The sequence below is a fragment of the Chiloscyllium plagiosum genome, unplaced genomic scaffold (genome assembly GCF_037043375.1).
Source record: "Chiloscyllium plagiosum isolate Xiang-an unplaced genomic scaffold, Cpla_swu_hap1 HiC_scaffold_15, whole genome shotgun sequence".
NCBI lineage: Eukaryota > Metazoa > Chordata > Chondrichthyes > Orectolobiformes > Hemiscylliidae > Chiloscyllium > Chiloscyllium plagiosum.
Window position 1 is genome coordinate 17,045,102 of NW_028270153.1, and position 25,609 is coordinate 17,070,710.

Sequence of the window (25,609 nt, forward strand, 5' to 3'; positions counted from 1 at the left end):
CCTTTATTCAAAAAGGGGAGGGAGACAGAAAGTAGCTCCAAGCCAGTTAGCTTAAACGTGTTGTAGGGTATGTGTTAGAAACTAAGAAACTGTAGCAGGGCACTTAGAAATAAAAAGAAGTTAAACAGGCAGAGTCAATACCGTTTTGAAAGGGAAATCATAGTTAACCAATTTATTGAAGATCTTCAAAATAGTAACATATGGTTGAGATATGGGGAAAAACAGAGGATGTACTGTATTGGATTGCAAAAAGCTACAGGATAGTGTGCCACAAAGGCTATTGCAGAAAATAAAAGCTCACAGTAAGTCATAACATGGGAGCTATGAAGCAAAATGCAATTGGACAACAATCGGGCAAACTTAGGACAATGTGGAAAAATGTAAAATTATACATTTTGGCAAGAAGAATTTTTAAAAACCTCTAAAATGGCCAGAAACGGCAGAACTCCACAATGCAGGAGGATCTGGGTATGCTCATATGTGATTTGCAAAAGATTAATACGTGGGTACAGCAAGCATTAGGCAAGTTACTGTGATCATTTACTATGAGGGACACTGAATACGAAAGTAAGGAGATTATCTTTTAATTGTACAGGGCACTGATGAGACCACATTTGGATTCCTGTGTGGAGTACTGGCTTCCTTATTTGAAAGGAAAGCAACTGAATGGGAATCAATTCAAAAAAGGTATATTATTAAGACCAACATCCAGAATGTATGGATTATCTAACAAGAACAAGGTTGGATAGTCTAGGCTTGTATCCACTGCAATGCAGGAAAACAGGTGTTGACTTGATTACAACATTACACCCTTAAGAATGACATGGGAAGATGTATATCCTTGGAGAATCTGCCATACAAATATGTTTTTTCACAGAAGGCTGAAGATGTTCAGAATCCTCTTCCTCAAAAGGCAGTGGAACCAGAGCCTTTGAATATTTCAAAAGACCGAGGCAGATTTTTGATAAGCAAGGGGATAAAAGGTTATCATGTACACAAGAATATGAAGTTAATTAATTCAACCATGATCCTATGGAGTACTGAGCAAGGTCAATGGCTGAGTGGCCTATACCTACTACTAAATCATATGTTCTTATGTACAGTTCCAGGAATATTAAGTATATCATCCTGACTCTTGATATGCACATCATTGTATTGTTTGGCCACCAACTGACAAGAATCAGTTCTCACCAGACATCAACATAGTGAATTACTGGGATACTGATAGGAACAAGACTGTTTTCTTCTTTCTTGACCAGCTGGAGAGTCAATCGTGGTATGAAGTAAGGTCAGTTAACAGTGCAGGGCGAAATCAAACCTTATGGCTTTACAAAACTCCAGCTGGAAAGCAAGATCTTTGAAAACCTACTTTGTTATTTGCACAAGTTTTGGTATGGGAAAATAAAAGTTCATACTCACTTTGGTCTGCAGGTTTTGCATGGACTTTTCAAATGTTTTTGGAGGTGCCCGCTGATGGTTACAAAGGATAGCAACTGCTCTGTTGGCACGATTATAAGAAAGTATTTTCGCTGCAACATTTTCATCCGCTATAAACAGAGAATTTGGATATTAGTTGCTGTGCAGTCACTACAACGTAGAAGGAAGAATGTTGCTACTACAGTGCAATATATAATAAAAAAAATTGTCTGCAGTCATTTTTATCTCAATTCAATGTAGTCTGGGTCCCTTTCAACTTCGGTTATGTGTTACAGAAGTACATGACAGCGACAACAAAATACTCAACAATAGTACTACGGCAATAGCTGAGCCACTTCCCCCACACACTGAATTGTTTAATCAACTTTGGGTTTAACTTGGGCTGAGCAGCAAAATACAACAAAGGTCTGAAAAGTGAGACAATGTTACACAATTTTAACAATTTTTTATGATCTCTCATTAAAAGAAAATGGCTTTGTGTCACTTTAAAAAAAAAACAGGTGAAATTATTAGATTTCAAGTGGATAGACATTAGTTTTTATGTTTGCACAAACTAACTTCCAACACAATGTGGTGTGAACTTAAATTTTTTTATTGCTTGCAAAAGTCCATGACTTCAGTTATGTACATGCAAAGAAAAGCAATGGACTATAACAATGTTTCACAAACCATTATTCAATTCAACACTATATTTAATTCACTGCTACCTGCAAGGCCAATTTGACATCAGATGCTGACTTAGCCATGGATGCTCACTTTCCATGAACTATTAGTGGTCTGGAAACAGAACCTCCTTTATTCTCCTCCAGGACCCATTGAAGGAGCTGCAAAGGCTGAGTGTACTGACAATATTCTGACAAGGGTACTGAAAATGCCAAGCTGGTCTGGTACAGCTGTAACAACGACATTTACCTGACAATGTGAAAAATTGCCCAGGTGCACAAAACACAAGACAAATTCAACCTGACCAACTGCCACCCAAGTCTATTCTGGACCATCAGTGATGAAGGGATCATTGCTTAGCAATAACCTGCTCACTGACAGTCAGTCTGGGTTCTACCAGGACCACACAGCCCTTGACCCCATAACAGCTTTTGTTCAATTATAGGAACAGCACAGCTGAAATCCAGAAGAGAGGGGAGAGTAATTGCCCTCAACATGTGGTATCTGAGCCCTAGCAAAACTGGCGTCAATGTGAATCAGGGAGAAAACTATTCACTGGCTGGAATCAGACCTAGCACAAAAAGGAAATGGCTGTAGTTGTTTGAGGTCAGTCTTCTCAGCTTAAGGACATCTCTGCAGATGTTTCTCAGGATAAATATTCCTCTGGACTCTCCTTCACTTACACAAGGGGAAATGTTTTCCTTATCAATCCGATCAGAAAGGTTTATATACCACTGGAACAGGTGGAAGTTGAATCCAGATCTCCTCGCTCAGAGGCAGGACACCATCACTGTACCACAAGAATTTTCCATATCAACTTGTTCAGATTTTATTACACACCCCTGGAGCAGGTGGGACTTGAACTGAGGCCTCCTGGCTTAGAGGTAGGGATGTTACTATTGTGCCACAAGAGGCCCCAGGTCTAACCATTTTGAGCTGCTTCATCTATGACCTTCCCTCCAATGATAGTACATAGCACTGAACAATTTGCAACTCCTCAGACACTGAAATAGGGCCTAGACAAGAAACTTGGCTGAGAAGTAGTCATAATATTCATTTCACACAAACAGTAGGCAATGCCACCTCATACAAGAGAATCTAAACATTACCCTTCACATTCAATAGCATTACCAATGTTGAAGTCTCTACTATCAACACTGTTACCATTAATGGAAGTGGAACAACCACATCAACAGAAGAGCAGCTCAGTTAAGAGGAATCTTGCAATGTGTAATTCTTACCCTGCTCCCCCTGAAGCCTGTCCATCATCTAAAAAGGCTGAAAATGTGTTGCTGGAAAAGCGCAGCAGGTCAGGCAGCATCCAAGGAACAGGAGAATCGACATTTCGGGCATAAGCCCTTCTTCAGCCCTTCCTGAAGAAGGGCTTATGCCCGAAACGTCGATTCTCCTGTTCCTTGGATGCTGCCTGATCTGCTGCGCTTTTCCAGCAACACATCTTCAGCTGTAATCTCCAGCATCTGCAGTCCTCACTTTTTTCATCATCTAAAAAGGTACCAGTCAGGAGTGTCATGGAATACTCCCCGCTTTTCTGGATGAGTGCCACTCCAGGACTCTATTTAGACGCTAGTGAACGAAACTGCCACTAGATTGGCTGCAGCCCTAAATAAATACTAAAATCTGGTGTGTTTGAAGTACTTCAAACATTTTAAACATTCATTTCTGTTACAGTCAGATTCCCCATATTCCCTGATGACAGGAGATTCATTGAAGCTCCTCTCCCCAGCATCACAATCACTCTTCCCAAATCACCTCCACCCAACATACGTACTTTGCAGCTGCCATTATCAACTACACCCGCAACGTCGTCATTCAGCATTTTCTCTTCCCAAACCCTCACATAACAGATTTTCTATCCAACCCTCCACCCTTCTCTTGACACCCAAGTCAAACAGCAGACCCTCCTCTTGACCCCTAGCAAAACCAAGCCATGCTGAGACTTGTGCTCCACTCCTCCATCCTGTTCCAAGTCATCTGAATCTCTCCACTGGTGCCCCATCACCCCTTGTAATAGATCCTGCTAGAGTGAGGAATTACAGTTAAATCAAGGTTGGCACAAAGCAGAGTGGCATCTCCCCTGCGACATGCTCCCAGTACTTTACTGGAGGACATTATCCAGGTGGAGGTCTTGTCTCCCTCTTCTCAAAGTACTGAAGCAGAGACGGCAAAAAGTCAGGGAGAAAACAAAAAAAGATAGTAAATTCCGTATTTAAAACAGGAGTTTATCAAATGGAAATTTCTCATCCTTGGATTAAATAACCAAGCTGTGCTTTTGCAATTTAGGTCACTTGATTCCTCTGCAAGATTACTGATCTGGCATCATTTCAAAAAGATTCACTATTCTACATGTTAAACATCACCACCCATATTTGACTAGACAACGTTTGAACCTGGTTTTGTCACTTTAGGTTAAAACCAACAGTCAATCATTTTCTCCCCTTCCCAATTCTAACAGCAACATTACTGAACTAGATAGAATGGGTCAGGACGTAGTGAGCAACTCTGACCTCTGGCATGGTGTCAGCATAGACGGCAATGCAACTTATACTTACGGTTGGTCAGTTCCTTCAGTTGCTGCTGCAGGGTGATAGAAGCATTGTAGGTACGGAATACTTTAGCTGTAAGTCCGTCCATTAGTTCCTGGAGATGTTTGTTGAGGATTGAAGTCTATACAAAAAGAAAAACAATATAAAGGAGTCAGTAACAAGTATACAATAACATATTACTCAGAACTATTTGCACAACCTTTATGAACTCCACCGACAACCTCCACTTCCAAAAATGATTTCAGAAAATTTCTCGAATTTTGCCACTCTAGCAAGAGCAACTTGAAAACCATGTCCCATCACAGCCAGGAAGGTGCTTAAATCTGTACACTTTGTAGAAAAGAGAGGAATTGAACATTTAAAACAAAAAAAAAGTGAACACTCAGGATAAAAAGTTCAGCATGTATATCTAACAAAGACAGCATGAAGTCTCCAGATGACGACGAATTGGGTACATTTGTAGTTTTCAATTGCTATGTCATTGATTATGATCAGAAAATCTGCATTATGGATATTACTGAAGCCAGGTCAGTGAAAGCACTAAATGCAGCCCATGTATTTTTCCTTAAGGAGAAATGAGAGACTGGATGCACTTCAAACAACTGCCAATTGCACCACTAAACTTCAATTGGACATCAGAAAGGGAACAAACAACAACTAATATATCCTTCTCTCCTGGTCACACTTCTATTTCGTTCCTGCATTACTGCAATGACTATAATTTGAAAGTATTTCCTTGGTTGTAAAGTGAGTTGGAACAGCTTTAAAGTAGGAAAAGGCAGTTTACGACTAGTATTTCTCATAAAGAGGTCACCGACTACCCCAAAGCTGTTTTTTTGACCAGGGGCAATTATTGCTTTCGCATTAAAATTCTCATTCGAAATCCATCAACCTGATCTGAAAACGTACAACTTTCTTCCTCCTTTTAAGTCTGCACCACAAGACCTCCATTCCCTGTAGTTGAAGCAGTAGTTCTGGAATTAGAATCATGTGATGCTGAAGAGGCCCTTCAGTAATTGAGCCTGTACTGCGAAAGCTATAAAACTCCTATGGTCTTCAATGTTTTGACATTTCAAAGTGCTCATCTAAGTACTTTTAAAAAGGTTGCAAGTTTACATGGCTGAACTACCTCCCAGTCAGTGCACTGCAGACCCCACCACCCTTTATGAAAATATTTTCTTCAAATTCCCTCTAAACCTCCTGGCCTTTCACCTTAAAGTGCACCCTATGTTATTTACCCTTCAACTAGGGGCAACAGCTGCTATCCACATTATGCATGCTCTTAATCAGATCCCTCTCAGTCTTCTCTGCTCTAAAGAAAACAACCCAGCTTATCCAGTCAGACAACATCCTGGTGAATCTCCTCTGCATCCCCTCCAGTACAATCACAATCACATACTTCCTACATTATCAGGACCAGAACAGCACAGTACTCCAAACTACAGCCCAACTGAAGTCCTGTACAACTCCAACATAAGTTCCCTGATCTTAATCTGCACCTCAATTGATAAAGACAATGTCCTGTATGCCTTAACTATCATATTAACCCCTTGTAATGAAGGGACAAGAGACCTTTCTCTGTAGAAAGAGCTACATTTCTGTTAAGTTACACAGCATAAGAAATTGTGCAAGCCAGTAGAATGAGGGGAAAAACAAAGCAAAATATGCAATCCACCAATTTATGTTTTCCCTTGCGAGCATCAGCCATCTCAGCAGTACTACTTACATTGAGTCGGTCAAAAAGGTCATCTTCAGGTTGCTTATTCTCCATAAATAACTGAAGATTCTTGAACACCTAAAAGGGACAAGAATGAGGCATTGCACTTTCCCACCGAAACCAAGTCATTTCAAAAATCAAAACTTGCCAGACCAGCTCCCTCGGAAACCACCGAGGCACACTTTCCTTTCTATGCTTTCCTACTTAGTCACTTACAAGATTAAAGTAAACTTTACAGGATTCTTCAAATTCATATAAATTGATATTGTGCGACACTAGCTTTGATATGGCAGATTTTGCATTTAGGTAACACAGTTTATAATTCCATACAGTAATAATCATACACAACATGCATCCCACACAGCAAATTTCAGAAGAAAATCACTGAAGTTCATTTCAAGTTATGCAACACCAGCCAAAGTGCCATGGCAGAAATTAATTAAATACAGACTGTACTGTGCACTGCAGCACTGGGTGTACTATGGGGGCTGGTAAACAAACATGAAAGCCAAACCTTCAGGGCTACAAGTTTGCTTAAAAACAGACTGACAACACTCGAAAGATCAACCAGACGTAGTCAGGTCAACAACCCTTTTAACTGGCTTTAAAGCTTACATAATATTTGTAGGTATATACAAGATACATACCAAATGTTGAAACACACAAAATCAAGACCAACAACAGTGAATGACAAATAAGCTTCCTTCAGCCTAAAATGAAACCAAACTAAAAACAATTTTTCTAATTTCTCTCCACAGATGCTGCCAGACCTGCTGAGCTTTCCCAGTAATTTAATGGTTTGGTTTCTAATTTCTAACATTTGCAGTTCTTTCGGTTTCAAAAAAGAATTTCAGCTTCACCATAGAACAGTCTAGAGAACCATTTTCAGAGAATTGATTTGTGCCACTAATTTGGCACTGAGAGTGCTAAACATGAACCATTGAGAGTCAGAGGATATGACTAAGGGGCAATTTGCAGAAAATAGCTCCATACCAACCTAGCTGATGAAGACATTCCATCCATATGCAAATGTCTGAATGCCTATAGATATCAAGTCATTGCAATAATATCACCAGGGATCACTTAAATTCAGTCCCAAGTTGTATAATCTTGAAACTACAGATAGTGTACAAAAGTTTAAATAATAAAAGAATGCTTTCCCAAATGGCCCTTCGCCGCACCCCCAAGCCTGGCTCCTTTGTCAGCAGTATTGCATGAAGATGGCCAAATGAGATAACAGAGTAGCAGTGGGCCATTTAATTATCAAAGGCCTCACAATAGAGTGTAATTTTATTTCTCACCCAGTATTCCAAAGTTCGACTTGGAAATGCTGGACAACCATTAAGAGTGGGAGTCTAGCTCTGGTACCCATACAGCTACCTCACCACAAGTCAGTTAATTTGGCACAAACTCAGGCATGGTGGATGGATGAACCTTGGGACCTGGCTGAGCCTGGCTCAATTACACACTGTCACTGACAGTGAGCATATAGTGAAAGTAAATTGGGAAGAAAAATACAACAGCACCAAACCTTACCCTTTTCTCCACTGGCACTTTGTTGTAATATCGAATGGAGTCTTTACCCAAGAAGTCAAATTCAACTACATATTCCTGACCATCAAGCTCAACGTGCAGGTTTATGTGCTCTACTCGAAGCGAGCAGCAACCCACGGTGTCTGCAGTCTCACCTTCTTCTTTCTCATTCCCAGCTCTCAGAGCTAGCTATGAAGTGAGGAGAAAACAAAAAGAGCACAGCAACAGAATGACAGTTAATGATACACAAAAATGTTCCTGTACCTCACCTCATATACAATGATTCTGCAGTTATGAATGATTATGAGAAAACATCCAAAATGTTTCTTTACGACAGACTACACTTTGAAAATGTGCTTCAGTGGTGTACCATAGCTTTGGAACATCCTGAAACTGTGAAAACAATATGCAAATGCAACTTCTTCCTTTCACCTTTCTAAAATATTGAATATAAGCTAATTCTGAGACAGCACATAACACTTCATATACAGAGGTCTAAGGGGGAAAGAAGGGCTTGGTATTAGAGACATTGCAGATAGACAACATCAGTAAGCTAAGCTGACAACTGAGCAGAGGTAGACTGAAGAATGATTACAATGGCAGCTCCATTAAACTTTGCCCTTTCTTCCACGGTTATTTGTAGCAATGTCAGATCAAATCATTAACCATAAAGGCAAATTTAACTGTCTTTCTGCCCATCAAATTCAGGTGTACAGATTGATATTTCCTTTGAATAGAGCGATGATGCAGTAGGCCTGTTGCAGGAATCTAAAATTAAAGCATCAGGTTGTGGTTCACATGCCCTCCATCCCTACTACCCAATTCTACCTCCATAAGAATTGGCACCAGGCACGCAAGAATCTCACTGTTAATTTTATTTAATTATATGCAGTTTGTGGACAATAATCAAGTACTTGCATATGCTTTTATTAAAAAGAACAAATAGCATGTGTTCGGTTTAAGAGGCCTGTGCTGGTGATGCACAAGCTCTTATTAGTTAGATACACAAGAACTCTCTCTCCAAAGCTCATCTAACAACAATATGCTTTACTCACCTTGTCAATAAAATAAAGTGCAACAGCACGCTGCCGGACCTTCATCTCTTTTGACTTCCAGTCCTCCCTGTACTGCGCACGTATCTTGTCCACTAACTTCTTTAACGTCCGAGCAGTTTCATATTTTTGCCAATCCTTCTCACCCTATTTATGCAGAACAATCAGGCAGTTTTTGAAAGCTGTGGTGACAAGCGATGGCTCATTGGCTACTGATTGATATCCAAGGACCTAGGCCCTGGACAGTGATACCAAGTAGTGAAAAAGCTGCTCAAATTATAATTAAATGGCACGCTAACAAAAAGCAATGGCAACAGTATGGCTTCAAAACAGGCTATTCTTCTAATGGAAATGCCTTCTACCCAGATTACATACTGCCACTACATGTAACAAGGCAGGACATGATTTGGATTAACATTCTGAAATTTAAATTTCAACGGATTTATTTTTGAATCCACTGTCTTTTTGCTTGCTGACAAAAGACCTTCACACTATGACAACAACACTTATTGCAAGGATAAATTAAGTGGAGTGTACCAGAAGTGTAATGGCCAACAAAAGACAAAATAAGCTATCTGCATTTGCTGTTCATATTTCTACAGGAGTTGTTTGTCTTGCAAAATGCCAACATGCCCACCACCTATCATTACTAGCCAGCTTCACAGTTCAGCAGCAGCAATATTTTCCAGTTTGTGGCATTGATATTTACAAGATGAGGAAAGTTTGCCTCAGCATTCATGAATTTAATCTTGTGGAATGGCTAAACTCTGCAAAAATATAACTCTTAAAAGAATCACCTAATACAAGAGTTAATCATTACTCCCAGTCTCATGTGCTTGTGATACCTTAATTCTGGAGCTGGGGTTCAACATGATGTATTTGATGGAGCCCTGGATGTTCTCAGTCCATGACACTAGCCAAGTCACTTTGTTGTCATGTCGTACCTCCTTCCACTTCTGGCCTGCAGGGGGTGATGGAATCTTGGAGTCCCTGGAGATTAAAAAAAGAGAGGTTGGAAGTGGGGTGTTTAGACCACTCAGTTATTTGTCAACAAACTGCTGCCATAATTATCTTACTGCATGTTGAAACTTTATTGCTGGAACAGCACAGCAGGTCAGGCAGCATCCAGGGAACAGGAGATTCGACGTTTCGGGCACAGGCCCTTCTTCAGGAATGAGCAGAGAGTGTTCAGCAGGAGAAGATAAAAGGTAGGGAGGAGGGACTTGGAGGAGGGGCGTTGGAAATGTGATAGGTGGAAAGAGGTCAAGGTGAGGGTGATAGGTCGGAGTAGGATGGAGGCGGAGAGGTCAAGAAGAAGACTGCAGGTCAGGAAGGCGGTGCCGGGCTGGAGGGATCCGGCTGAGACAAGGTGGGGGGAGGGGGGATGAAGAAACTGGTGAAGTCCAAGTTCATCCCCTGCGGTTGGAGGGTTCCCAGTCGGAAGATAAGACGCTCCTCCTCCGACCGTCAGGTTGTTGTGGTTTGGCGGTGGATGAGTCCAATGACCTGCATATCCTCGGTGGAGTGGGAGGGGGAGTTGAAATGCTGTGCTACAGGTTGGTTGGGTTGGTTCGTCCGGGTGGCCCAGAGGTGCTCTCTGAATCGCTCCGCAAGTAGGCGGCCTGTCTCCCCAATATAGAGGAGTTTACACCGGCTGCAGCGAATGCAGTAGATGATGTGGGTGGAGGTGCAGGTGAATCTGTGGCGGATATGGAAGTTTCCTTTGGGGCCTTGGAGAGAAGTGAGGGGGGAGGTGTGGGCGCAAGTGTTGCACCTCCTGCGGTTGCAAGGGAAGGTGCCGGGAGTGGAGGTTGGGTCGGTGAGGGGTGTGGATCTGACAAGGGAGTCGCGGAGGGAGTGGTCTCTACGGAAAGCTGATAGGGGAGGGGAGGGAAATATATCCTTGGTGCTGGGGTCTGTTTGGAGGTGGCGGAAGTGACGGCGGATGATGCGCTGTACATGGAGATTGGTGGGGTGGTAGGTGAGGACCAGTGGGGTTCTGTCCTGGTGGCGGTTGGAGGGGCGGGGCTCAAGGGCGGAGGAGCGGGAAGTGGAGGAGATGCGGTGGAGGGCACCGTCGACCACGTCGGGGGGGAAATTGCGGTCCTTGAAGAAGGAGGCCATCTGTGTTGTACGTATTTTGAACTGGTCCTCCTGGGAGCAGATGCGGCGGAGACGAAGGAATTGGGAGAATGGGATGGCGTTTTTACAGGGGGCAGGATGGGAGGAGGTGTAGTCCAGGTAGCTGTGGGAGTCGGTTGGTTTGTAGTAGATGTCCGTGTTGATTCGGTCGCCTGAGATAGAAACAGAAAGGTCTAGGAAGGGGAGGGAGGAGTCCGAGACTGTCCAGGTGAATTTGAGGTTGGGGTGGAAGGTGTTAGTGTAGTGGATGAACTGTTCAACCTCCTCGTGGGAGCACGAGGTAGCGCCGATACAGTCATCAATGTAGCGAAGGAAAAGATGGGGGGTGGGGCCAGTGTAGTTGCGGAAGATGGATTGTTCCACATACCCTACGAAGAGGCAGGCATAGCTGGGAGGACCAGTTCAAAATACGTACAACACAGATGGCCTCCTTCTTCAAGGACCGCAATTTCCCCCCCGACGTGGTCGACGGTGCCCTCCACCGCATCTCCTCCACTTCCCGCTCCTCCGCCCTTGAGCCCCGCCCCTCCAACCGCCACCAGGACAGAACCCCACTGGTCCTCACCTACCACCCCACCAATCTCCATGTACAGCGCATCATCCGCCGTCACTTCCGCCACCTCCAAACAGACCCCAGCACCAAGGATATATTTCCCTCCCCTCCCCTATCAGCTTTCCGTAGAGACCACTCCCTCCGCGACTCCCTTGTCAGATCCACACCCCCCACCGACCCAACCTCCACTCCCGGCACCTTCCCTTGCAACCGCAGGAGGTGCAACACTTGCGCCCACACCTCCCCCCTCACTTCTCTCCAAGGCCCCAAAGGAAACTTCCATATCCGCCACAGATTCACCTGCACCTCCACCCACATCATCTACTGCATTCGCTGCAGCCGGTGTAAACTCCTCTATATTGGGGAGACAGGCCGCCTACTTGCGGAGCGATTCAGAGAGCACCTCTGGGCCACCCGGACGAACCAACCCAACCAACCTGTAGCACAGCATTTCAACTCCCCCTCCCACTCCACCGAGGATATGCAGGTCATTGGACTCATCCACCGCCAAACCACAACAACCCGACGGTCGGAGGAGGAGCGTCTTATCTTCCGACTGGGAACCCTCCAACCGCAGGGGATGAACTTGGACTTCACCAGTTTCTTCATCCCCCCTCCTTGTCTCAGCCGGATCCCTCCAGCCCGGCACCGCCTTCCTGACCTGCAGTCTTCTTCTTGACCTCTCCGCCTCCATCCTACTCCGACCTATCACCCTCACCTTGACCTCTTTCCACCTATCACATTTCCAACGCCCCTCCTCCAAGTCCCTCCTCCCTACCTTTTATCTTCTCCTGCTGAACACTCTCTGCTCATTCCTGAAGAAGGGCCTGTGCCCGAAACGTCGAATCTCCTGTTCCCTGGATGCTGCCTGACCTGCTGTGCTGTTCCAGCAATAAAGTTTCAACTTTGATCTCCCGCATCTGCAGACCTCACTTTCTCCTCTTACTGCATGTTAAAAATTACCATTATCTCTATTAATTCATGTATTGGGGTGTTAGTAAAAATGCTGTTAATAATAACATAAGCAAAAAAATGATGCTTTTCGGCTGACAACTATAGTTGTTTCTTCTAAATTCAGCCATAAACTTCCCCAATCTTATTCTGCAGCAGGGCAGCTCAGCTCCTCAAAGACTCCTGCATACTTTTATTGATTTAAATTCCTGTTCTCTGCTATCCAGAGCAGTATTTCCAAAACAATATATTAAAAAATGGTGAAAATCTCAAATTTGGTCAAGGATTCAAACTGGATGTTGTTTTCTGCTGTATTATGTGTTCTTCACCACTGGAGGGAAGCATCAACATTTATACAACAAGTAAAGACTGTGGAGGGTCTTTTCACTGCAAGCAGCAAGAAGCTAGCCAGTGTCTTCCTATCTGGGAGAATTATGATTGGCAACCAGAACTAGCCAGGAATACCCACCGAGCTTTTCAATGACCGCTCTCTCAGGAGAATCAGCTCAACAGTTAGCACCAAAGCTGATCTGAAATGCTAAGACCAGTCTTGGAAAATTACATAATATGCAATATTCAGAAATGAATAGTCCATTTTATTAATGTAGCCCTCTTTGCCCTACTCTATAAAAGGGGGTGTTTACCTCTTAGTCCAAGTGAGAAATGTTGTATTTCTGCCCATTAACCAACCAACTATGCCTTAAAAATGACTCAGCCTTGGGTTTGTACAACAAATTCTTGGTCTGATATTTTCCATAAAGTTACATAAATGTTGCTGTTAAATAAATGAGATCACTGTCTAACAGAAGTGAATTTAGTTATATTCTGACCAAAACTCAGAAATATCCCCTCACAGTTCCATCTTGTACATTTTAAAATTCTTTCACAGTTTGAGTCTCTCTGGCGTGGCCAGCATTTGTTGTCCATTCCTAAGTGCCCTCAAGACACTGAATTGTGTTCCTAAAGTCCACCTAATGCAAATAATCCCAAGTACTTCCTGTTCAGAGGGGAGTTCCAGGTTTTTGATCTCGTTACAGTGAACAAATGACAACGTAACTTTGACTTGTTTGGAGAAACCAGCTGTTTAGACTTACTCTAAAAGAATGACTAAATGTCAGGGGGGGAAAAAAAAAATCAATTGTAAAGCACTGTGGGACAATTTTGAGATTTTGAAAACACAAATATAAGACTTTGAATCGCCCCTGTGGTCATCTGACATGTACAAGGCTAGAAAGCAATTGTTGGTGACACAACAGATCTTTGTGTTCTCAACCAGAATCCAAGTTTCACAGCTGCAGGAAGTGAATTGAATTTATGAAAGAAAACACTGCCAGATTCAATCTGCCCCCTAGTGCAGGTAATGATGCTTCAGTCAAGGGTAGTTAACTCAGCACAGAACAGGATTGATTCATATACTCTGTTGATCTGTATGGTTTAGCCTCAATTGGGCTCGAACCATAACTTTTGGATGAGCAGTGAAGTCCTGTCACAACGGTACATGCTCAGGCTTCCACTCAGATACTCACTTACTACAGTTGATGATTATGTCCTGTGGCCTTATCCTTCTTTTCAGCATGCCCATCTTTGGGTGGTTACCACGGCCACGGAAGAGTCCTGGTGGCTCAATCCTGAAGTTCGCAATCCGCTCTTTGTGGTTGTCCATTATACAAAACCCGTACTCTTGTAGAAGCTTTTCATTTTCTTCTTTTAGTTTCTAGAAAACAATTGGGAGATTAATACTAATGCTACATTTCTTTACTGGTCTTTTTCCTGAACTAGGCAATTCTTTATATCTGAAGATCAAGAACAATTGTCAAGATAGACCATTTGAAGGTACCATGGTGAAGTCCAAAATCATCGACACAAAAAACTGTATACTTTCCAGCATTCCTCTTTAAGCAGGAAGGCAAATCCAAGGTGTACGTCTCTCTTCCTTAAAGTAGAGCTGAAATTAATTACAGCTGTCCTACTAGCACTCCATGAAATTGTCTAACACAAGAGGAATTAAACATGGTAGCATGCCACACACCAGAACTCAACTCATCTCCTCTAACAAACCTGTTTCTCTTCTTTGGACATCTGCTTTCGAGCCTCAGACTGGGCCTTGAAATATTGGTTTATTTCTTCAAAGTTGCACTTGTTGAGATCCGTTATGATTGCCTTTTCTTCAGGTTTCATTTCCTAGATCAAAGCAGAAACCTTAAATGAGAAACAAATTTGTGGTACAAGCGAAATAAAAAGAGTTTTCAAATATCAAAATCCATGAAAAAATAAACTAATCATAGATGCCTGATTCATCTTGGCAGATTTGAAGTGTGCCAAGGTGATATACACCAATCTAATAAGCAGCACAAACTTCAAGCAGCGTTACTAACTAGGCTCCAGTCTAAGCATCGACCACCACGGCGCGCCAAACCCATCCCAAACAGGATGTCAACTGGTACACCTTAGGTCATTTCTCATACTTTATTGAATCCTCTGATCTTGACCAAAATATTGGAGAGTACAGTAGTCATTTGGTGTACAACCATGTCAGAAAAAGAGTTCTGCTTATAAAGTATAATCTCTATAAGTAGAAAAATAATTCAAACCTCCTCTGTTGAAACTCTAACCAAACTGGGTGTCAGCTGCGGCTGCAGGTAGCAGTCAACTGAATCAGAAGTTGTCTATTTAAGTGTCAAATCAGGAACGTGAGCACACACACAAAAAAAAAAAATCACAAAAAAAAAACACAAACACAGACTGATACGCCAGTGCAGCACTTTGGGACTGTTGCACTGGCATTTTTCAGATTGCATTTTAACCTAAAGCCACATCTACAGCTTAGATGTAAGCACAGCCAGACGCTAAAGTCTAGGATTTCAATACTCCAAGACTGCTTTGAATAAATATCTCCCAAAATCCAAAGCTAGCCCTTTTGAACATACCTTCCGCCAGTCTTTGAAGAAATTCTTCCTAAAGATGTCTTTCGTAGTATACTCATGATCAAGCATTTTACCAAAGAATGTCGCAACCTCTTCAGACTGAGGGCTCAGCTTCATAGGTTTCCCTAAGAAGAAATGTTGAAATTATACACCAAAAGACTGGGAGGATGTATCCAACTGATAATATATTTTAAACACTGCTCCAATCGTTCTCAAGCTTAGTATCTTGAAATGTGGGGTTTTAACCACAAAAATTGAAACTTCATTACATAAAAAAAAAGGACATTCGATCTGCACTGAAACAAAGGAGAGCGTTGCTGAGGTGCCTGAATCAGTACCATGTACACTTTTAGGTTACATTTAGAACAACTCGATGCAGATTAAAAAGATGGGCAATGTTGTTCCAACATGCCCGTCTCATCTGCAGAAAAAGACAGCAGTGGTTACCAGACCAGCATTTCACTTTCAAAACCATAGGGATCTGTGTAAGCAATACTTCCAATTATGGTTTTAAAAAAAATTACAACTATCTTTCACATCCCCTGATCTCAACACTCATCGCCCTGTCCATTCACCTCCAAGATTTTAAATCTCTTCCAATCTACAGCCCCAAAGGTTGGTTCAGTTCTCTCCCAGTAATGGCCCCTTAAACAACTCTAATTTTAGATACTCCACCATTAGCAACTGCCCACAACTTTCAATTGCTTAAGACCAATTTTGGAACTACATGCTTAAACTTCTACATCTGTTTTCATCTTTAAGATGGTCCTTCAAGCTCACCACTTTAACTAAGCTTTTTGTCATCCTCATCTCATCTCGTGCCATATGGTGCAAATATTTTGCTTTGATCACATTCATGTAATGCATCTATTTAATGCAAGTTTTGTCAATATCGTGCTCTGAAGGTAACAAAAAAAGTGGTTCACAACCACTCTAATACTTTTGGTTGCCGCACAGATAGAGGCAAGAAATTGGAGGAAGCTTTCTTATATAGACTCCTGCCTGGTATGAACAGGATTGCTTATGCCCAAAGTTTGTTTGCTATAGAACCATATATTCAGTAATAAGGAAAAAGACTTGCATCCCAGCTGCTTTGGTTGGAAGGTCTAGAGGTGACGACCCCATTACAATTAAGAATTCCCTACACAATTAATACTCTATAAGCCTTTACACAAATCAGTGCACAATTTCAACTTGAATCTTTGTAAAAAAGTATTCCAACATCAGTACAGCTTCTACACAGCACTCACCTTCTTATTCTTCCTGTCAGAGCACATACATGTGCACACCAGATGTGAAAAGGGGAGTTCAGGAAGTACAATAACATGTCCATTGGCAGATGGGAGAAGAAAAAAATACAAAAGAAGAAAAAAAGTCTAGCTGCCTTAAATTTGCTTTAATGTGGTTCACATTGTAGAGCACAGAGCAGCAATGAGGCAATAAGGATCGGTGTCAAAAGCAATTTTGGCGTTTTAAAAAAGGTGTCGCCTTTCCTCTGTATTCACCCTGTACTGCTCCCGTGGCAGGAGTGTGTGAATAGGGATGGTGTCGAGGGAACCTTACCTTCTGTTCAAAAGCGTTGAGGTAATAAGTTTACTGTATCGTGGAATCAAGTTTGCGCTCAAATGATGGGCTATCAATTTACAGTAACAGAAAAACATTGGCGGATGTAAATCTCGTCTTACAAGCTGTAAAAACCTTTATATCTAGTTGGCTACAGATGCTATAACCTTCTACAATATTCATGTGCGGGATCACTGCTTTAAATTCACCAAGAGAATATTTATTACAATGTATTACAGCATTTTTAGTTAATGGTCCCAAAGTTAACATGTTAAAAGAAACTTTCCCAAAAGCAGAACTATACTGCTTAGCAGAAACTCAGATGTACAGCACATAAATAGACCTTTTGCTCCAACTTGTCCAGATATTCTAAATTAATCTAGTCCCGTTTGCCAGCATTTGGCCTATATCCCTCTAAACCCTTCCTGCTTATAAAACACAAGATGCCTTTTAAATTTTGTAAGTATACCAGCCTCTTCCACTTCCTCTGGCAACTCATTCCATACACACACCATCCGCTGCATGAAAACGTTGCCCCTCAGGTACCTTTTACAAATATGTTTCCCCTGTCACCATAAACCTATGCCCTATGCTTCTGGGCTCGCCTCTCCTGATAAAAAGACCTCTGCTATTCATCCTGTCCAGCCCCTCACGATCTTATAAACTTCTAGAAGGTCACCTCTCAGCGTCAAATGGATATACTAACACATGCCATCAGTACCTCTTGGCCCTGGGGACAGGATCCAAAACACAGGAAGAGCTGCTACCCTGGGTTTGAAAGAAGAATTTTCCATCCCTCAGTCATGGCCACTCAATGAACTGGGTTTGTACGAGTGGGCAAAGCTAAGAAGGTAGTAATGATAATCTTTTCTTTACAGTATAGTTTATGTCCAATCCTATAGGTATTACTTTGCCAAGTTTCATGGTGTAGATTTAACATTTGGAATGAAGATATATCTGACAGGCAACCAAAAAAAAAGGTTCTGGTTTATGGCACTGCATCACCAAATCAGCAAGGTCATGGATTCAAAAATCAGTATGGCAAATTGTGCATGATGAGATAAAATAATGAGCACAAAAGATTCAGAATTGTTTTAGAAGTCCAAGGAATTCAAAAGGAACCTGCTAACCTGCCAATTCAAACAAAGTAACAAACATTAATTTTATTCCACTCCAAGACGACAATACCTTTTTCAGTCTTTATTCCAAAGTGGCCACCCGCCCCTTACCTCACACCCTTCTCTGCTCACTCACAGAACAAATCCTTATGTGTTTTGTACTTGTGCCATGGATCTTTCTCTACTGCTAGAAAACAGGTTTCTATCACTGACAAATTTCTAATGTTTTCATCAGCTTGCTATGTCTCCATCTCCACTGGCCTCACGCACCCCAATGAATTGAGTCAACTTCAAACATGTCAATCAGCAGGCTACCTCAAACTGTATTATGTATGCACTCTCAATTTCTCCCACTGTTCACTAACTTCTCCTACTGCTGGAAGAATTTCAGGTATTCACTATATCCATTGCAGCTCCCTTCTTGTGCTATAGGGACAGAAACAGGCCATTTATTGAACGCACCATTCAATTCGATTATAGCTGATCTGAACCTTAACAGCATTTATCCACCTTAGCTCCAAATTCCTGGATATTCTTGCCCAACAATAAGTTAAGATGGAGTAATGTTGAAAATTCCAATAGATTTAACCTTCTGGGGAAAATAATTCCACATTCCAAATTGAATAGTTTCACTACTATCACAACCCCTCTGCCTTTGACCATCTTAAAATCACTGAGGCATTTTGTTCTGTATGAAGGGCAGCTATGTAAGTGAAATTTGTCGCATTATGATAAAAACAAACCAATGGCATTCAGCAAGTCCGAGTTACATGTCAGCCAGCTCATGCCAAGAAGCAGGAATGCACAGGAGCAACATATGGTGACTGAGTGATAAACTTTCCCACAAGCAATGTCAAAACTATGCATGATCCACCTCCCACCACCCCTCATTTCCCAATTTCAGCAGAACAGCACAAACCGCTGTGCATTCACCATGTTTTAAAGATGCTTGAGAGTTGTGCAGGGTGGGCACTGGAAGAGAGGAGAAAAGGGATAAGAGAAATGGAAGAATGCTTCTTGATGAATGGTCGTGAAATGGTTTAAAAATATTGCAAAGTGGAGGAAACAGAGTTGAATATTAGCTTACCACATGAAAGTGACACACCTTTCAACAGATAAAGGTCGATTCATACACCCTACAGCAACTGCGATACTTCTTGCTCATTGATAGAGTGACTCACCAAATCAGGCCTTTCCATGAACATGGCATGAAACAATTCAGATAAATTAGTGTGTTGGGAACAAAGCAGAGTCTGACATAGGTGAGTACTGAATGAGAGTAGATGCTGGTACAACCTGTGACCTCAATATTAAATCCCAGCAGTCATTTGTCTAACTACAGGTTATTCTCCCATTACACATGTTTATTAAACACGATTTGGTTGTAACATGATTTGTGGATTACAGACTTTTTAAAATATAAAGTGAACTCCTCATAAGAGTCAGATGTATAGCACGGAAACAGACCCTTTGGTCCAACCCGTCCATGCCGACCTGATATCCCAACCCAATCTAGTCCCATCTGCCAGCACCCGGCCCATATCTCTCAAAACCCTTCCTATTCATAACCCATCCAAATGCCTTTTCAATGTTGCTATTGTACTAGCTTCCACCACTTCCTCTGGAAGCTCATTCCATACATATATCCTATCCATGCCCCTCATGATTTTATAAACCTGTAAGGTCACTCCTCAGCCTCCGACACTCCAGGGAAAACAGTCCCAGCCTATTTAACTTCTCCTTATAACTCAAATCCTCCAGCCCTGCAACATCCTTGTAAATCTTTTCTGAACCCTTTCAAGGAAGGAGACCAGAATTGCATGGAAAATTCCAAAAGTGGCCTAACCAATGTCCTGTACAGCTGCAACATGACCTCCCAACTGTTTGCTATTATGCAATTTCATCCTGCACTAGCTGAATAGCAAAACTCAGTCTCATGATCTTGTGTTGGCAAAATGCAAATTCAGTGTGTGCAGCTAAATCAGAAATGCAATCAGTTCTGCAAGCCTTGAAACTGGGAACGGTAGTCTACCATTTAGAAGGAACTTTGTTTCCCAAACCGGGGAGAGAATCTCGAAGAGGACTGGACTTCCATATCGACTTCACGTGAGCAGCATTTCTGAAGAGCTTTGTGAAAGGTATAGTGCTGTAGTCAGTGAAGTGTTGAAGTGTTAAATTTACTGCATTATTTCATTAAAACGTGATTGAAAGATTTACTTGGATTGTGCTATCCTTTGTGTTAGGCTAACTACTATTTTTGTTCAAAGTTTGTGTGAAGATTTGTAGCTCGGGTGCTCGTTGTTGTGGTTCTGTTCGCCGAGCTGGAAGTTTTTGTTGCAAACGTTTCGTCCCCTGGCTAGGCGACATCATCAGTGCTTGGGAGCCTCCTGCGAAGCGCTTCTTTGATGTTTCCTCCGGTGTTTATAGTGGTCTGTCCCTGCCGCTTCCGGTTGTCAGTTTCAGCTGTCCGCTGTAGTGGTTGGTATATTGGGTCCAGGTCGATGTGTTTGTTGATGGAGTTTGTGGATGAATGCCATGCCTCTAGGAATTCCCTGGCTGTTCTCTGTCTGGCTTGCCCTATGATAGTAGTGTTGTCCCAGTCGAATTCATGTTGCTTGTTGTCTCCTTGTGTGGCTACTAAGGATAGCTGGTCGTGTCGTTTCGTGGCTAGTTGATGTTCATGTATGCGGATAGTTAGCTGTCTTCCTGTTTGTCCTATATAGTGTTTAGTGCAGTCCTTGCATGGTATTTTGTACACTACATTCGTCTTGCTCATGTTGGGTATCGGGTCCTTCGTTCTGGTGAGTTTTTGTTTCAATTTTTACTGATATTCTTGGTGATTCACCCCAACCCTGTTATTCCCACAGGTCCTATTATTTATATTGCACAATTTTCTGTAACACAGTGTTGCATGGGAAAGCAACTACCACATTATAGGAGAACCACCTGTAGTAATTTAGGAAACTTCAGGCAAAATCATTTCGAAGTGTTCAGCTGCTACTTAGCATCTTGCCTTTTGGACCATGATTAGTTTAACACAAATTGAGGTTTCAATTTAAAATCAAGCAACTATCTTGGGTTAATTGTTTCCCATTACCAAGATCATTATCTGCTCATGAAATTACCATTTTTTTAAAAAATACTCAACTTTGAAAAAGTGAACATGAAGTTCTCCCCTACTCAAGACTGTGGATTTCTCTTTAAAATGCAGGTGTGGCTCCTTCCTGAAAGGCTATAACTTTTAATGTCTCTTTAAACCTCCATGGGAATTAGGTGGGAACGTGCAACAAACCTCAATGTACCAGCCAAGCAAAAATGAAGATTTCAGCCCAACAATAGGGTTCCATGAGTTAGATAGTCAAGCTTATTGCAGCTGTACAGTGACTACAGGGCTGCAACTGCATGTAATGTGACAATAACATGCCTGGAAGGTCCCAGTGTGCCCCTCCTACTTTGTGGTTTATAACTTCACAGGGATAGCAACATAAAGAAGAAGCTGGGAACCAAGTAACACTGAGGAATCACCTATGGCTGCTGCAAGTACAACTGCCTTCACAACAAAAACAAGAGTCATACAGCACGGAAACAGAAACAGACCCTTCAGTCCAACCAGTCATCCCACACTAAACTAGCCCCACCTGCTTGCCCCTGGCCCATATCCCTCCAAACCTTTCCTATTCATGTATCCATCTGAATGTCTCTTACCTTTAAAAAGAATGAGTGCGATGCTGTTAGAACCAGACCATATACTGAGCGAGGTATTAAACTAGCTACCAACAGGAATGCAACACTGCTGTCTATCCAAAGGTAGAGACTTTCAAAACCAACAAGTTTCTCAATTCCCTTCAAGCGCAACCACTGCATTTTCATTTAGTTCCACGAGCCAAAACTGCTCATAAATGTTTATTAATTCAACTGTAAAAGATTTCTCAATTAGGATCTATTTTCTGAAAAGCTCAGACAAGTCACACGTGCTGATCATGGACTCCGAACAGTAAGTACACAATGAGAGACATCCATACTGTTTGGCATTAAATACAACATGGGGCCTCAATACATATCCTACTGTCAACGTTAGGAATGCTTCAGGTGTGTTTCAAGACTCCGTACGTCTAGTGAATAAGTTCACAGATGACAGTAATGGAATGAACAAAAGCGATTGCTCAGCTATGCAAAAATGAAGCCGGATTATTCCTTCAACTAGGTTTTGGCACTACCTTGACATCCTCATTTGGAAGCTGCATCAGAATTAAAGGCCAGGAGAGGGGATGATGCTTGAAGAAAACAAAAGCACCATCATTTAAAACAGACATAAGCAATTAAAAAAAAAGGTGGTGTTCTTGATGAACAAAGATAGTGGCCAACACTATCCATGGGATAGGAGAGATAATCAACAGACTAAGTCACGAGAGGAGGCAAAAATCAACCATTACCTGTAACGAAACAATGCTCTTTGAAGCTTCAATTACTATCCAGTCATTATTCTAGAAAGAAAGGGTATGGGCATTATTTAGAACTAAAACACAGGGGCGGTTACAACCAAATATACTGTGAATTGAAGTTTTATAAGTTGATAATCAAGCATGGTTGTAACGTTATCACCAACTGAATTAGTGACACTTTTGCTTAAACTCATTTTGTTGCTTCTTAGCCACTCCTTCATCCTCGTTTAGAGAGGTGCCAGTATGTACAAAACTGCAAGCTTACCATCATAATAGAAATGAACTTTATCTGGGAGTGGCTCATAGGGTGGAGCAAATACAGGTCCTTTATGTTCCAGGAATTTCCATTTCACACCATCGGTATAACGTTCTTCCTCCCACCTGCATTAGGGAGAGAAAAATCAGAATCAAGCACGTGATCTATCCAGCAATGCAGACCCCATCTAGCAGCCCTACATGAAGCAACAGTTAACTCGCAATCTAATTCTATTTCATTCACTGAAAAGGACCAGTGCAAAATTGCGGTTGGTAAAGAAATTATAGTTAGTTAACCTCCTTTCACAGTCCTACGCTCACTCCTTGCAATGTTCTCCAGCTGTGTGATAAAACACTTTAAACTTAAATGTGGTCAGAAACAAAATACACATCATTCTCCCCCTTACCAACTTAACTCGGGTGAATTTTTCTTAATTTATTAAGATTTTAGATTTAAAAAGGTGGAATAGAAGATCTCGACAGGGTGACAATTTAAAAGATAAAATGTGACCCAGAATGCACTGACTGACAAAGTGGTGAGTTTTAATAACTTTCATGGGAAAGGCAAAAAGCTACCATAATTCTGATGGAGGAGACATTAGATTAATGGTTTAGTTGGCTTTCCATAAAAATTGGAAAGCAGCCACACAGATGACAAAATAAAAAATTTTGTGCAATTATATCAATAAGGTGACGACAAGGCTACTGAGAAAAGCAGGACTACAGGCCAATTGGAAAGCTTAAAAAGCCAGTACAGCCAGAAGTCAGAACGGTCGCCTTCTGGGCTGCATAATTTTGTGATTCTAATACAGTGACAGCTTGTTGTACTGTCAAGATGTTGTATTTGCATTCTCCAAAAAACAAATTGGAAGAACTTTCAAGATCTCAACTGCAGCTTGGAGTAGAAGAACTCTTGACAGACCTACATCAAGCACAAGCAGAGATATGCTCAACAGATGCATTAGAGGTACTGGCAGAAAGCCAACTCAAACCATTGTACAGGGATTTTAAAAATTTCAAAAGCATGCCCTTTTATCCATTTGACATCAGAGTGAAGTTTGCAAAATATCAATGTAACACCAATGTAACATCAGTAGATTCATAAGACCAGCCTTAATTCCAACTGAAGTGGCATTAGATTAATACAGACTATAAAATAAATAGGAGCAGGCCACTCAACGCCATGAGCCTGCTCTGCTATTCAATAAGATCATAACTGATCTGACACTCCTCTCATCCACTTTCTAGCCCTTTCCTCATAACCCTCAATTCCCCATAATCTCTCAGCTTTAATTATACAAAAAAGGATTCTGTTCTTATAGCTCTGTGGCAAGGATCCCAAAGAGACTCAACGCTCAAAAGAAAATTCCTCCATCTCAGTTTTAACTTGGCATCCCTTTATTCTGAGACTATGTCCGGTGGTTTGACACTTTCACGAAGGGAAACATCCTTAGCACTTACGTGGCCAAGTCACTCAAGAAGCCTTTATGTTTCAATGAGGCCATTCACTCTTCTAAACTCCAGGGAGTAGAGTCACAACCTATTTAACCTTCGTTCACAACACAAATCCCTCCATTTCGGGAATCATCCAATAAGCCTTCTTTGAACTACATCCAACAAAATAATATTTTTCTTTAAATAAGGGGACCTAAACTGCAAGTAAGGTAAGGTAAAGCTTTAATAAACCTTTTAGAAATATTTCCCTTGAAAATTGGCAAGTGGCCACACAATTGGCACACTGAATAAATCAGCTAAATGCAATTCTATTCACAAAGTGTGGAAAGCCTAAATATTTCTCAACATTCATTTCCCTCACGTTGGTCACCAAAAATAAGCTGGGGAAGTTAAAACTGATAAAATAGACCATTTTATCCAGGAAAGAAATGTGGCAAAAGCTTCCCCCATGCAGATGCCTCCCGTGATTAAAGCAGCAAGATTATGGCATCACATCACATCAGCAATGCCTAGTGCATCAACACAGAAAGAGGTCACCAACATAGCTAAACAGAACAGTGACCTCAGTTCTAAAGAGCGAGCACTCAAACATTTTAATGCCACCGCCCCCCTCCCACCCCATCCCCTCAGCTCCAAAAGCAAACTGAAGTCTAGTTGTGTCTTTTTAAATACTAAAGCCAAGCTACTTCCTCCTGTTCATGGGATAATCACACCACAAATGGTTCAGTAAACGAAAACAAAACAAGAGGTGTGATTATAAATGGGAGCCTTCAGTAGAGGCAAAGTGTCCCAAGGCCTTTCACAGGAACTTAAACAATAACAACAGCAGAGCCAAAGGAGGAGGCACAAGGGCAGGTGATTCAGAGCTCATTTGTTTTCAAGGAGTATCTTAAAAAGGGAACAGTTTCTTCTAGTTATTTTCTGGATGTGAACAGCATTGATTTGCCCGTTCCCAATTTCCCCAAAAACTATGGTATTGAGTCACTTTATAGATTTCCACTGAGTGACTTCTTCAGCTACTCAGAAGGGAGAGAAGAGCCAATCATACTGAGAGGGGTCTTTAGGGAGGACACTCCAAAGTTTTGAATCCAGAAGGTAAAATTAAAAGTACAGCTATAAATAACAGGCGAGAGATGTACGGATTCAGAACTGAAGGAATGTCAAACTATTATTGAACGACAAACAATTTGGAGGGGTGATCACCTAGTGGTGCTATCAGTAGACTTTTAACTCAGAGACC

General features: G+C 41.7%; 1 protein-coding gene across 2 annotated transcripts in view; it reads right to left on the reverse strand.

The window, feature by feature from the left end:
- The window catches only part of top1a (DNA topoisomerase Ia), a 76,759-nt gene that overhangs the window by 11,549 nt on the left and 39,601 nt on the right, over positions 1–25,609 (reverse strand). For both annotated transcript variants that reach the window (XM_043710714.2, XM_087994777.1), the window contains 10 exons: positions 22,925–23,040; positions 15,540–15,661; positions 14,671–14,793; positions 14,139–14,326; positions 9,812–9,956; positions 8,970–9,113; positions 7,918–8,103; positions 6,391–6,459; positions 4,671–4,785; positions 1,420–1,547 (listed from right to left, as the gene is read on the reverse strand). In XM_043710714.2, the coding sequence (XP_043566649.1) occupies positions 1,420–1,547; positions 4,671–4,785; positions 6,391–6,459; positions 7,918–8,103; positions 8,970–9,113; positions 9,812–9,956; positions 14,139–14,326; positions 14,671–14,793; positions 15,540–15,661; positions 22,925–23,040 (1,336 nt within the window). The remainder of the gene's footprint in view (positions 1–1,419; positions 1,548–4,670; positions 4,786–6,390; positions 6,460–7,917; positions 8,104–8,969; positions 9,114–9,811; positions 9,957–14,138; positions 14,327–14,670; positions 14,794–15,539; positions 15,662–22,924; positions 23,041–25,609) is intronic.